General features: G+C 35.0%; 1 protein-coding gene across 3 annotated transcripts in view; it reads right to left on the bottom strand.

Moving 5' to 3' along the window:
- LOC144970961 (putative transporter HI_0519) overlaps nucleotides 1-15,833 on the bottom strand; it is a 56,996-nt gene that overhangs the window by 7,852 nt on the left and 33,311 nt on the right. For all 3 annotated transcript variants that reach the window (XM_078911181.1, XM_078911179.1, XM_078911180.1), the window contains exons 3-11: nucleotides 13,748-14,082; nucleotides 12,547-12,723; nucleotides 9,519-9,660; nucleotides 8,412-8,603; nucleotides 7,703-7,864; nucleotides 6,486-6,611; nucleotides 5,484-5,632; nucleotides 2,630-2,798; nucleotides 1,136-1,261 (exon numbers count right to left, since the gene is read on the bottom strand). In XM_078911181.1, coding sequence (XP_078767307.1) covers nucleotides 1,136-1,261; nucleotides 2,630-2,798; nucleotides 5,484-5,632; nucleotides 6,486-6,611; nucleotides 7,703-7,864; nucleotides 8,412-8,603; nucleotides 9,519-9,660; nucleotides 12,547-12,723; nucleotides 13,748-14,082 — 1,578 coding nt within the window. The remainder of the gene's footprint in view (nucleotides 1-1,135; nucleotides 1,262-2,629; nucleotides 2,799-5,483; nucleotides 5,633-6,485; nucleotides 6,612-7,702; nucleotides 7,865-8,411; nucleotides 8,604-9,518; nucleotides 9,661-12,546; nucleotides 12,724-13,747; nucleotides 14,083-15,833) is intronic.

Below are 15,833 nucleotides of genomic sequence, written 5' to 3'. Positions count from 1 at the left end.
TGTCTTTATAACTATCCTGATTTTATAGCGAGTACCCGATGCTTGTGAATTACAACGTATAAAATTGAAAATTAATACTTATCTGATTGTCACACGCTAGTATAATGTTAATTCATCTTTATTACAACATTTGCTAATGCATCATGCAATATATTATGTAAAATCAAACTTTAGAATATCTAGATAAATAAGATGTAGATATAATCATGGATGAATAAAATACAGGGAGCAAAGAAATTACCGTCAAACAGAACAAAACAAGATTATTCACGAATTTTTATATTGACATTTTACATCTATTTGATGTTTTTAACATTACTACGGGGTCGTAGCAACACAGGTTATTCTACACTCTCTGTAAATCGTAAGGCATAATGATATTAAGTTTACAATAATGATTTGTGACGTCAGATTATCAACATTAAATTTCAATAAAATTAGATTTTTGAAAAAAAGAAGTATCATTTTAATAGTTTTGAAAATGTCTTTTACTCAAAGATGACGAAATCGGAATCAATTGAGGGGCAGAATAAAAGATTTCTTACACTCTTGCGTTTTGGAATTCGAACTTTGTTCCAAACGCACACTCACAAGCTCGTGCAGCGGCTGGGAACACGTCCGGCCAGAAAGCAAGAGTGTAAGTATCGTATAATATTGTCAGATATTTTGTACCACGTAGGTAATTCAACAACAGAATTTTTCACTTGAGTCAACATCAGATTTTCCTCATATCGCATCCAGCCAATCAATTTAAGACAAATAAAAGACATTTCATGTTCATATTTGGAGAGAGGATATTTTCTTTTACAAACAACATATAACTTTAGCCTCAAAGAAATCGCTTTCACTTGTCTTAAATTGGTTGACCTAGCGCGACGTGTATTTAGATATTTTCAAGTTTGATAACCCAATTTGTTATGAGCCCATTGTTGTAATGGAAATACTCTGCAAAAAGCGCAAAATATGTCCATTACAACAATGTTAAATGAAGCCCTTAATTAATTGCGTTCAGTTATTATTAGACTTGCACACCTATTCCCATTGAACTGACGCCATATTAATTTGGAAAATTTGGTATTGACGGAATGAAGTGAAATATTTCTTTAAATCTAAAGAAGTATACACAATTCCTCACCTTGAAGAAAGCGATGATGTTGGTGCTCCCGATTCTATATCCAAGCAACATGCCTACTCTTCGGCAGTCATCCAAGGCTACCCCCATAGCCATGGATACAGGATAGAGAATGTAAGAGAAGATGAGCTGGCAAGGAGAAAACAAAAAATGATAGTAAAAAAACTAATCTCATTTCTCTTTTATTAGTTATTTTCATAAACGAGCGAAAAGTAATGAAAAAATGAATATAACAATGAGTAAGAACAGAATATCAAAACATGGAACGTTTTGGGTTCAAGGCCCTTCTTCAGACAATGACAAAAACAGTAAAAACATTAATACAGAGAGACGACAGATACGCTTTTTTTGCTTGTCTTGTCCGAGGACGAGCAGGCACTCATATATTTTAACTATTATATTATTGTATTTTGGAAATTAAAATATAGATCGAGACGAATCTTTTGAGCCATCAATGATCAGAATCGGTCGGGTAATGAAGTATGTAGGTGTGCCCAAATGGCAGCCTGGTGGCGATTCTCAACATGAAATGACCGATCACAATGCCCTATCACAGATTTCATAAATACTCGTTGGAGTCAACTGGAAGTAGAAGAACACTTTATTATTAAAAAAAAACGTTTCCAACTTACTCGTATAATAATCTAAGAAAACAATTTTTTTTTTAGATTTGCCAGTAATTCTGTGCTCGTTGTCAAACATTTAACATGGGTTGTACGGGAACATGTTAAACTCCAACCCTATTCTTTTTAAAGAATTGATTATTTGAAACACAGCTCCTTGTAGATTAGTATCACCACTACGAAAAAATACGTTGTTTTTATTATTTTTTTCAAAAAATGTTTCGCATCAACTAACATATTGATAGATAAAGATGAACCCAACATGTCAGCTAGTCTGTTACCTGAAACTTAAAAGAAGTAAAAGTATACTGCCGAATTCTGAACACCCCCTCCCCCCAAAAAAAAATAAATAAATAAAAATAAAAACCACACATTTTAGAGTTAGAAAAAAAAAGTCTCAGGTTTGAGAATTTTTGACAAGATGAGGGTTATTTTAATCGATCGGTATTTGAAGGACGAGTTTTCTGGCCACAATTTACAAAATATGTTTATTTTTTAGAGTGCAGCGGTATACGTTTTATGGTCAAAGATCGGAGTCCGTTTTCATAGACCATTGATTTCTATCTCAGATATATTATATATTATTTTGTCAAGACAAACAATTTCTACTTGTAGCTACCAAGACATGAACATAATATTGTTGAAATCAAAGGACCAACTTTCAAGCAACACAGACCGCTTACAAGCTATTTCAATATTACTCTTTGACTTCAATCAGGAGTGTAATGTTAACCGCAAGCTATAATTTTTTTAATCGATTATTTGCCAACAGGATTTTCTCAAATTACCGCTTTCTTGTGCACAGAAAGATTGATGCTTTAATAAGGATCCGTTGATATAGTTACAAATTAAAGAATTTTGTGGGTAAACGTACTTCAATGCTAAGTTTGTCGATCCCGACCCTGTCACCGAACCATTCCAGTGTGTTGTTTATCCAGCTGATGTATGAGAAGAATACGAAGGCAACAGCCACAACATTTCCAAGAAGTCCCAGGATTGACACCGCTCCTCCTTGTACAGCATCCAGGGCATTGGAGTAGCGGCTGAAGAGAATAGCGATGGTTGAACAATTGATTATTAGAAGAATTAGTCCCACAAAGACATAAACCCGGAATTTAACCTTGCGTGTATTCGATTAATAGCGCAGAGATAACCGTTTGCTACTCTTTGAATAGAGCGAAACTATACTATCGCAAAGAGCTTTCCGATAAACTTATAGACCCAATCATTGTTGGGTGAATGGAGGGTTAAGAAAAAGAATTACTCAGCTCCAGATCAAAATTGGTTCATTCGCCTTAGCTCACTTTTAACAAAGACAAACAAACAAAAAAGAAAATCAAAATAAATCAAAAGAAAACAAAGAAGTTAACAAATAAAACAAAACAAAGAACATAGATTGATCCAACCCCTACGCCCCCGCCCCCCACCTCTTAAAAAAAAACTTTGTCTTGTCAATACGACTCACAATTACGGAGTCAAAGTTAGTGCCCGTAAGGGTTAATGCACGTAATTTGTGATTAACCATGACCAGTTAACTGCCGCACTCTGGAAAAACGCGTATCATAAAAAAAATGGCCAAAAATCTCGTCTTTCAAATATCGATCGATTTTAAAGACACTCATCTTGGCATAAAAACCTGGGACTTTGCGAAATATCAGGTTTGAGAGTTTTTGCCAAGATGAGGGTCATTTAAATCGATCGGTATAATTTGACGGACGAGTTTTCTGGCCAAATGGGATAGCCTGGCTTAGTGGTACGGTCTTTGCTTCGTACCTGAAAGGTACCGAGTTCAATCCCCCGCCGCGCTGTGTGACCTTGAGCAAGTGACCTCGCCTTAGCTCACTTTGCGGTGCTGCACTGCGGCTGACGCCTGGATTATTCCAGTCTTCCCATGGAATAGACCCTAAAGAAAAATTTCCCCATGGGCATGAATAAAGCGAATTTTATTATTTTTATTTATTTCAAATATTTAAATACAAGTTTTTCCAGAGTACTGCAGTTAACTGGTTAAAGTGGTTACAGAATCAGGTCACACATTCAATATGAATAAAAATTTACAGCATGAAGTATCAAACAAAATATGTGATATCTATCTCATTAATATATATATATATATATATATATATATATATATATATATATATATATATATATATATATATATGCCACGTCTGTAAACGAATTTCCATTTTTTTGATGAATAAAGTATATATATATATATATATATATATATATATATATATATATATATATATATATATACATATATATATATACACACACACACACACACATATATATATATATATATATATATATATATATATATTTATCCTGTAGGATGCAAACAAATTATGTTCGTCATCTCTCTTGATATCTTGTTGCATTAATGGTCGAATGATTAAATTATTTACAAATCTTCGCTGTCTATTATTGATGGGACTCGAATAATTAATAGCAATATTGACATTTGATCTCGGAGAATAATTAATAGTATTATTGACATTTGATCTGTGGGAATAATTAATAGTCATATTGACATTTGATCTCTGAGATTGAGATGGCCTTCAATCTTCATAAAATTACAAGACTTGAGCTTAATTCTTCATGATTAATTATTCATCCTAGCGATATTATCAATTCGTTCGGCCAAATCGACGTATTGACACATAATATTTTTTAAAATTTCAAAACCCATCGGGACTTCAGTATATCAACGCATATTGAAAGGTTATTTAATCATGCATATAGCCTGGTAATTATATATTCACATCCAAGTCGAGTGGGATCATGTGTGTTAAGTGCTTACCCGACGACACGACATATTATACACTGATATTGCCATTTTCTAATATTTAAAAAAACAATTTGAGCATTTAAATAGCACAATAAATATCCATCCAACGTGCCGAAAACGCTTTACAAGTGTACCCTAGCCAACAGCAACACCTAACATATAGGACAAGACATGGCCTATGTAGGGCGATATTACATTTTTTTCTTCGTCAAAGACATTGCTCTTAACGGCCGCGCGCACTCATTTCGAACTTAAATACAGGTAGAAAATGTGAGTAAAGAGCCTTTTCCAAGGACATGAACCAGCGAACTACCGGTCTGAAGGCGATCGTTCATACTACAAGATCACAAAGGCTCATGAATTTCTTTATATTTAGTATTTGTGACTTACTGGCTCAAAATGGTAGTATATCAGAGTATGCCTATAATGAGATAATACAGTCAAAATGGCTAGAAGTGTGAGGGGGAATACCTTGAGTATTTATATAGAGCAATATCCACTAAACGTACTAAAAGCGCTTTACATGGGTTTTCTAGTCAACAGCAACAATTAACATGTAGGACGAGACATGACTCCTGTTAGGCGATATTACAGGGGTTTTTTTCCGACAGAGACAACGTTGTTAACGGATAGGCACGTGAGAGATTGTGAGTAAATAGCGTTTTCCAAGAACTCAACTACGCGCCGCTTAGAGTGGGATTCGAACCCTGGACCTCCAGTCCGAAGGCTAGAGTCATACCACAAGATCACTTAGGTGAAATTTTAGTTTATGTCAATTTAATAAATTGCATTAATTCACTTTACGAAAGATATCCATATAGACTCAACCACGTCTCATTCTTTGCCTATAAATAAATTGGATTTGCAACAAATAAATCACCCCGATATAAAACTGTTATGATGTTATTGGTCAGAACTGTTCATAACTCACTCTTTCTCATCATTGCCCATGTCCCAATCAATGCCACCACTTGGGTTTTTACGTTTGCTTTCAAGATTCTCTGGAACCATCAGTTTGCACACGGCGAAAGTTGCCGGTGCAGACACAAGCATGGCTGGAATAATGTATTCTAAAGACACCTGCCGAATAGAGAAGCAAACTTGTCATTAACCCTCTCCTTACCAACTACAGGAAAATCGTCGGGTCCTACTAATTGCCGTCCGGAGCCGTCCGGTGCCGTCCGGAGGTCATCTAAAACATTCTCAATCCATCTTCTTTAATAAATTCCAGCTCGAGGAGCTTTCGGAAGGCCTGGCCTTCGGACGGCTTCTAGAAAGTTTCGTACAGCTCTGATGGCCTCTGGATTACTTGAGAATGCTTTAGATGACCTCCTGGCTGCTCCCCTAGGCATCCGGACGGGTCCTCACGGCAATTAGTAGGACCGAAATCGTCACATTCGTTGCTACAATGACCTTTCGTCTTATTCGGATGTTTTATTCAGAACAATATTTGGAGAACATTCTTTCTTTGTTATATTTATGAGAACGCCATGCTGTTTTGTAAGCTTGTTTTGCTGCACAAAATTATGTAATGAATGTCCTTATTGCTTTTAATTTTGAGTGTAAAAAATAATTTATTTATGTTGGGTTGATAAGACACTCCTGGAAAAATCATGAAACTACTCGGTAAGGAAAGAGTTAATAACATCATCACCGTCGTCATCATCATCATCATCATCATCATCATCATCATCATCATCATCATCATCATCATCATCATCATCATCATCATCATCTTCATCATCATCATCATCATCATCATCATCATCATCATCATCATCATCATCATTTTCATCATCGTCGCCATCATCATCATCATCGTCATCTATGGTATACTGGACAAAAAATTCCCAGTTGAGAACCTGTTAATTTATCTGAGGTATCCGACATTTTTGACAAAGTAAAGGCCCATAAAGGACATTCTTATACTCACTTCAAAACCTGCTAATATGGCTACATAGGTTCCGCCAAGTGATGCTAAACCGGAAGTGATGACAACAAACATCTCAGACTTGCTTAAAGATCCGAGGAATGGTCGTAAAGTTAAAATCATGATGCCCTGTAATGAAAAATTTACAAAATGTCTCACAATAGTAAAATAAAAGTTATTAACATTAACCCTCTCCCGACCAGCCATTTTCAGAATTTTCCCCAAAACTTCACACCCACCCAACACAAAAGCAGACATTTCTTACCCAAACAGGAAATCAACAAGCACATTCTATACATAATATTGTTTGACTATATGGGTTCTATTACAGAATGTCAAGTTTCTATATCTATAGCAAAAAGAAATGAAATCTGGATGAGAAAAGTGACGGTTGAATCTTAACAAATGTGACGATTTTCCAATAGGTGGTAAGGAGAGGATTAAAACGTTCAATGGTACAAGTATTAGTCATTTTTGCTTTATACAAATCTCAGACATTCCAAAATCGTGTCCAGGAAGTTATTGCAAATTATATTTTTTGGTTAAACCGTTTGTCGTCTGTGGTATCTTCATTTACCAAAATGTTTCATCTCACACTCGTGGTTAAATTTGCCAAGCTACAAGTGAGAATTGGAAAGGTTTACATAAGATTGAGATTTAAAAAAAAATAGAGCAATATCAACTAAATGTGCTCTGAGCGCTTTACAAGGGTCCCTTAACAAGGGGTTCTTAGCTGACAACATTTAACATGTAGGACGAGACATAAAGCCCGTAAGGCGATATCTTAAGTTAACTTTTGTCAGAGACTGTTACCGAGCAAATACTGATTTTACATCTGAGTGTGGTGAAGGAATATAAGTAAAAACTTTTCCAGCTTCACGACTTTGGCCCTGTCTAGAGCGACACTAGATCTAACCGTCCGATGGCGAGTGACGTATCAAAAGCCCCAAAAGCAATCGAAATTTTATAAGGTTAAAAAACGGACAGCTCAGCAAATATCTGTAAATGGAAGGACATTGGCGCCTCTTTGGTATTGTTTTTAGCCAGCCATTTTAATGACAAGTTCCTACTAAATTTATATAAATCAGAATCTAAACGTTCAAGGTTACATACAGTTATGTGTGTTGGTACAATATATCCGGCTGGCGGATGTTGTTAGTATTTTGCCTAAACGCATAACATTAAAATAAGCAGAGGAATATGTTTTCAACAAGACGTACTCCCTCTAAGAACACTCCACCGGCAACAGCGATGCATTCCACAGGAGATGTATGGAGGATCAAGTTGAGGCAGCCACCCAGAAATCTTGTCACCAGCTGCATTGCTCCAAGGTAGTACAGAAGGACCAACGTAGCATTCATCAGGAACACCAGGGGCAACGCCTTTAGACACAATTAAATCGCTGGTTTTATGGCTTTTAAATACTCAAAAAAGTATGAAATATATTCTTTAAAACGATAGACATGACGAAAACTTATTATTTGCTTATCTCGCACAGCTGTTTAAAACACAACACATTTTAAAAAAATCCCAAATATGACCCACCTCCTCAAAAAAGTTTATGATGAGGTGTATCTGTTGCTTAGATCAGATTTTTTCGCAATAATAATAATAATGATGATAATAATAATAATAATAATAATAATAATAATAATAATAATAATAATAATAATAATAATAATATTATTATTATTATTATTATTATTATTATTATTATTATTATTATTATTATTATTATTATTATTATTATCATCATCATCATTATTATTATTATCATCATCATCATCATCATCATCATCGTCATCATTATTATTATTATTATTATTATTATTATTATTATTATTATTATTATTATTATTATTATTATTATTATTATTATTATCATTATTATTATTATAGTTATACGTATATCATATAGTGAGCATTTACCGCAAAAATCATATAGTGGTCCTCGTACGAGTCGCCAAAGATTAACTTGGAGCCAGCTTTAGAGTTTGCAAAGAATTCTCCCAGTCTGTCTTGGACCCAGAGAACACCATCTTTCCCCCACTCCCCTTTCAAGGCCAAGAATGCCAATAAGAACTGTAGGCCCATACTCCAATAGATGACATACCAGTTGATCTAGTACGGAAAAGGGTAAGAGGTGAGACATGGAATGGTACACTAGCTTGAGCATTTATATAGCACAATATCCACTCAACGTGCCTCGAGCGCTTTACAAGGGGTCCCTTACCAACAGAAACATTCATCATGTAGGACGAGACATAAGGCCTGTTGGACGATAGTACAATATTTTTTCCGACAGAAATAACGCTGTTATCGCATTCTCACATAAATAGAAAATGATACTTTGTAGACTGATAGTGAGACGGACGAAGAGATAAATCTTGAGCATTTATGTAGCGCAATATCTACCAATTGCGCTCAAAGCGCTTTGCAAGGAGTCCTGTCGCGACAGCAACATCGATATATATATATATATATATATATATATATATATATATATATATATATATATAAGAAGAAGAAGAAGAAGAAGAAGAAGAAGAAGAAGAAGAAGAAAGAAGAAGAGAAGAAGAAGAAAAGAAGAAGAAGAAGAAGAAGAAGAAGAAGAAGAAGAAGAAGAAGAAGAAGAAGAAGAAGAAGAAGAAAAGAAGAAGAAGAAGAAGAAGAAGAAGAAGAAGAAGAAGAAGAAGAAGAAGAAGAAGAAAGAAGAAGAAAGAAGAAGAAGAAGAAGAAGAAGAAGAAGAAGAAGAAGAAGAAGAAGAAGAAGAAGAAGAAGAAGAAGAAGAAGAAGAAGAAGAAGAAGAAGAAGAAGAAGAAGAAAGAAGAAGAAGAAGAAGAAGAAGAAGAAGAAGAAGAAGAAGAAGAAGAAGAAGAAGAAGAAGAAGAAGAAGAAGAAGAAGAAGAAGAAGAAGAGAGAAGAAGAAGAAGAAGAAGAAGAAGATGGTGACGATGATGATGATGATGATGATGATGATGATGATGATGATGATGATGATGATAATGATAATGAAGGGTCATATGATATCTCACCTTTCCTGGGTTCTTCGAGAACAGCAAACAAACCAGAAGGAATGCAAACAGCCCAGGTAGTGATCTTAAGTTTTTGATGTCCTTTATTCCCACGTCTATGATTACATAGATCATGAATACGAGCAGGGCTATGTTCATTGTCCTGGAGGAAATTGCTATAGATTAGTAGGGGCCCTGAACTTGAAATCTAATCTTAACTATCCATCACTTTTGCAGTGTTATATGAGAACACATATTCTGTACAATGACTAAATACCTTTATCTCTTTGTAACGGAAAATGTTTACCCCATTATCGAATTATTTTTAAAAAGCTCTTATATATTGATGGAGTAGAAAGAATTCATGGAAAAGCAATAGAAAGGAAAGCATTCTCAATTACCAACAATAAAAAACATATTTTATACCATGAATTTAGTCTTTTACCATCTGGGAGAAGGTTTTGTCAGATTAAATGTAGAACTAACAAGTATAAATCAACGTCCGTTCCATCAGCAATAAAAATTTTGAATATTTCATATGGTACAGAAAAACCAAGGATTGATTCGTTGACTGATTAACTGATTAATTTATTTAATGTAAGGTTAACTGACCAATTGATATGATGATAATTTTTGGTGTCGAATTGCCACAATCGTAACAAATTGAAAACAAAATGAATATGTTTATGTTGTGTATGTTGCACGTGTGAAAGAAAGAGAGGAAGAGAGAGAGAGAGAGAGAGAGAGAGAGAGAGAGAGAGAGAGAGAGAGAGAGAGAGAGAATAAGTAGGAGTGAAATATCTGTTCAATGTTACAGTTATCGTTTAACGTTATAACAAGTGTAACCTAATGACAAATTGCCATATTTATGGACAATAAAGATCTATTATTATTATTATTATTATTATTATTATTATTATTATTATTATTATTATTATTATTATTATTATTATTATTATTATTATTATTATTATTATTATTATTATATAGAGCAATATCCACTAAACGTGCTCAAAGCGCTTTACAAGGGATCCCTGTCCAGCAGCAACATTTAACATTTAGGACAAGACATGACGCCTTTAAGGCGATATTATATTTTTTTTCGGACAGAGACAACGCTGTTAATGACCAGGTACTAATTTTACACCTGAGTACGGTGAGAAAATGGGAGGAATTAAAGAGCCTTTTCCAAGGACTCAACTATGCGCCGAGCGAGGCTCGAACCCAGGACCTTCCGATCCGAAAGCGAGTGTCATACCACATGACCACATAGCGGCACAGATAAAGATGAAGATAATCCTCTCTCTATGTGCTCATATTCACAGGTCTGATAACCAAAGCCAACCATGGGCATGATTTAACATTGTTGTACGGGAGAATATTTTGCGTTGGTTTGAAAAGTACCTCCATTACAAAATGAGACCAAACAATCTAGGTTATCAGACCTGCAAATGAGTACACGTCGTCTCCCCTGCGTTTGAGCTGTCAGAGGTTTCAGACTTTTTGATAAGTTAGGTGAGGGGAAAAATTCACTCATTTGTTAGTCTGAAATCTGAACGCAATAACAAACTTGATTTAAGATTGTTATGAATATTTTACGTTGGTTTGAATGTATTGATTTCCATTATAACAATAAACCCTTAACAATTTTTATTTTCAGACCTGTAGGCAATTAAACGTTGGTGGTGGTGGGGGGGGGGGCATTTTTAAATGTTGATACATTTTCATTAAACAAATACTAAACCAGCTGACTACCGTACTCTGAAAAAAAAACTTGTCTTAATTTTTTTCGCCAGAAAACTAGTCTTTCAAATATCGAAGGATTTAAATGGCCATCGTCATGGCAAACGCTCTCAAACCTGGGACTTCGCGAGGGTCCCTGGTATGAGAATTTTTGCCAACACGAGGGTCATTTAAATCGATCGATATTTGAAGGACGATTTTTTCAGCCAAAGTTTTAAATACCGTAGATTTTTTTCTAGAGTGAGTTAACTAACTGGTGTTTATTGGCGAAAGCCTAAGATTGAATAAACTTTGTAACTTTAACTTAACTAACTGGTTAATGGGCAAATTAAGAAAAGCGTATTTTGTCCGTGCATGGCGTGATTTAAGAATATGACTAACACAACCTTTTTAAGGTTAAAGAATTATAAAATTCTAATACCATGACTCATTTTAGATGACACACAACGTCCCAAACTGTTATCATTCAGGTGTGGAACAAATCTTTAAAAACTGAATCTATGCTTTCATTTATGAAACTGGGATCATAATTATTATATACTTAATAAAGGAAATCATAAAATCCAAATTGACCACATTGACGACAAAATATAATAGGTATAAAGTCCATACGTTGTATATTATAAATTTCTTAATGTGATTCATCAAGTCGATCTGGTATAATGTCGGAATGAACTAGATGAAGGAAATTGAGTGTAAGATGAATTGGATCAAAGGTTTTTAAAAATGTAAGTTTTTTGAAGTTAAAGAAATAAAAGTTATTTTAATCGGAGAATGCCCCTATTTTAATCAAATTCTTACTGACATAATACTATACTATTTGAAATGATTGTTCACATATCTGATATTTTTCAAATTACCTCAATTTATACAGGGCAATATCCACTAAACATGTTCAAAGCGCTTTATAATCGGTCCCAAGTCAACAGCAACACTTAACATGTAGAATGAGACATGACGCCTGTTCGGCGAAATTACAATTTTTTTCAGACAGAGACAACGCTGTTAACGGCCATGTACTCATTTTACATCAGAGTACTGTGAAAAAAAAATGTGAGGAAAGACCCTTTTCCAATGATTCAACCGTACGCTGCTCAGAGCGGGTCTCGAACTCTGGTCCGAAGGCGAGAGATACACCAGTGGACCACATAGCTGCATCTGCTTCACCCATCGAAGTACATAATTAAAGTGTTGGCCATGTCTCTTAATGAATGAAAATACTAAATAAGAATTTTAAATATATGGATATAAGGGTCAATATCAGCGGTCTATTTGTTTGGAAATTTTTTAAAAAATGCAGACCAACCATTGAAAACCAAACTTGAACCAACTCAAAGCTCTCGCTTTTGCTGGACTTAATTGCTCGCTTCCGTTGACAAGCAGGAAAAGCATCTTGGCCAGCTTGACAATATGATGACGTGTGATGATGATAACGCCAAGGATGGTACACGCAAGGAGTCGATAAGAAGGCTCATCACCAAACCTGGAGGCAGTATAGACAGGTGATTATGTATTCAATAATTGACCGATAGCGACGGGCACATATTTGCAGGTCTGCTAATTTAACGCAAATTAAATACGGGCTTGATTTAACAATGATTAAATTTCACAGATAAGAATAATTTTAATGGACAGTATTGTGTGATAAAATAAATTCCATTACAACAATGAGCCCATAACTCTTTTGGTAATCAGACCTGCCAATAAGAACACGTCGATCGGCTTATCTACAACTAAGATATGTCTTCGTTTCCAAAAGTTTCAATTTGACTTCTCTTTTCTTACAATTTGAGTACAATATGAATTATCATAAGTATTAATAAGTATACATCTTTGACGTTCATATTTGTGTTTCTGCAATTAAAATAATATTAGATGCTTGTGTTTAAGTGTGAGTTTGAGAAATGATTTCTTACGTGTACGTGTGTATGTGTGGCTGCGTGTCTGTGATAGGGGAAGGGAAATGTCCCATGACTATTTGCCTGTTACAGTTTTTATATAAATACTTTAAAAATTATTTAGATGGTGCTATTCAATTGCTGATATGATTAAATAATCAATATTAAAATTCAAAGAATCTGTTTAATAGCAAAAAAAAAAAAATCCTTTTATTCATCTCCAAGGGGAAAATTGTCTTTAGTGTCTATTCCAAGGGAAGAGTGGAATAACCTATGCGTCCGCCGCAGTTCAGCGCCGCAAAGTGAGCCAGGGCGAGGTGACTTGCTCAAGACCACACAAGGAGCGGTAGTCGAACTCGATACCTTTTGGGTTAAAAACCAAAGACCGTACCGCTGAGGCACGATGCACCTCAGAAATAGATTATGTATTTATGTCGGTCAAATATTTTTAAAAAACCAACAGAAAACGGGCATGGATACATAAAAATACTCCCCCTAAACAAAGCATAAAGTAGAAGCAAAAAAAAAAAAAAAATAAACAAACAAATAAATAGATAAAGAACTAATGCCCAGACGCAAGACTATAATTATTATTTTAGTCAGTCTCACTTGTAATTCATAGCAAGAATGAAATAGACGAAGTAAGCGAGGATGAATACAATGGGCCAGAAATATCCTTTGGTCAATTTCTGGAAAGTTGTGTTCAACCACCTCACTGTCCCCTGGATCATGAAAATAAATCTGGCCAGGAAATTTCCTCTCTTTTCTTCCGGGTTCTGTTTCTTTTTCCTATCCTTCTTTTTGTCGTCGTCGTCCTTTTCGTCATCACTTTCCCAATCCGCGTCGTCATAGACCACCTCAGCGGCCCCGCTAAACATGCCTGGTAACGCGTCATTTTTCTTGGACTCTTTTTTGTCTGGAGGAGGATTTGTGCCATTCCCTGTCTATGGTATAAATGGAAAAAAGAATTTGAAAGCCGTGCAAATCAAAACGTATAATTAATAAGCATAGAAATAAAATACCTAAAGATATAATAACCTACTACTTCTCAATAAACAAACAAAAAACCAATCAAACACAACAAAATCTGCTCCACTCTCCTCCCCCCCCCCAACCCCCCAACCCCCCACAAACAAAACAAAAAACCACAAATACACTTTTTAAATGTTCACATTTTCAAGAAAATCGTCATGAAAGCTCACAATCAATTTGTTTATATCTTTTAAAGATTTTATAAAGGCAAGGAGTATTAGAAGTGTAAGCAAAGAAACGCAAAAAGGCTGGTCTAATTCTTATGACCGAGACCAATTAATGACGCACATGCCTGAATGTTCATCAACATGACTAAGAATAGAGCCATTTGGTATCACGAACCAATACTGTGCATATTCATTGAGTGTTATGGATATATGCCAATAATATTCATTCACCTTGTCATTCATTCTATGATTACATGTATTGATATAACAGAACGAAATTATGAATCGACATGTTTTTCATTGATGCGTTATGACTATGCTTGCTGCTTATGTATACAAATGTGTTACAAAACCAAATCAAATTCAATTTATTGTGAAACGTTTGCTGCTTTTGCACAGTGTTTACAATCAATATTGAAATGGTAGGGTCAAAGACCTCGGAATACTTCTTACCCTGGGGCATCTGTAAGTGCGTGTAAACGATGAAAATACTGATGATGTGAAAATCATGTTCTGGATATATTGAATAACGTAGAAATGTTATACAAGGTATCAATAAAGTCTTTCTCTGATTTTAAAGACTTATTATTCTGAAACAGTTAAAGATATTTGCATCCAGTTTTCACCATCTTCTGAGGAAAGTTTTACAGTTGTGCCCATTGGTCATCGACCTTCACTACATCAACAAAGTCAGCAAAATGATAACGAACTTAAAAGACCTCATTTCTCTCTCCTTCTATTTCAGAATCACACCACAGTACGACATCTCTTTGTGTAATGTCCTTGCTAAACAACGCTTCATAGACAGATTTGGAAGACCGTTATTGGATATAAAAAGAATTTTTAAAAAGAATTGTAGGCCCATATGTCTTCACTGAGGAAACAATTATTGTAAATGTCTATTTAGATATGCTAGGATTTTATGCTGCATCGTGAATAGTGGCCTTCGATCATTTTTCAGCAAGACGGTGTTCCTACACCTGGAGACAGGCCGTTCGCAAATTTTTAAACGACAGATGGATTAGGAGAGATGAACTCGATTGCCCGGCCGCCTGTGTCATCGGCTATTTCTCCGTGCGACTTTTTCTTATGGGGCTACATCAGAGACGTAGCTCCCATAACAGATGTTGGCACGCTAACCATGAAATAAAAGAGCTGTTATTAATTCAATCACACCAAAAAAATCTACAAAACACAGGAAAAGAACTCGAAAATTGGTTGAATTTGCTTGTAGAAAGCCATGGCAACCATATTGAAGCACAATGAATACAAGATGATAAACAAAATGTTTAGCATTTTGTATTTATAAGTCCAAGTTTGAAGTGTACCGGCTGTAATGTTTTTTTCTGATAAAAATATTATTAAGCAGGGAAAGACTTCATGGATACCCTATATATCTGGACATTATTCATAAACCTACCATAGGGGGTCCCAATATCTCAGTTGGTTGAGCAACCTCGTTTCACACGCACAAGGGACCTTAATCGATCACAGGT

Source organism: Berghia stephanieae, chromosome 4, assembly GCF_034508935.2.
Source record: "Berghia stephanieae isolate SIO BIC M18660-M18661 chromosome 4, UCSD_Bste_1.3, whole genome shotgun sequence".
NCBI lineage: Eukaryota > Metazoa > Mollusca > Gastropoda > Nudibranchia > Aeolidiidae > Berghia > Berghia stephanieae.
This window is presented reverse-complemented; position numbering and strand designations above follow the sequence as displayed.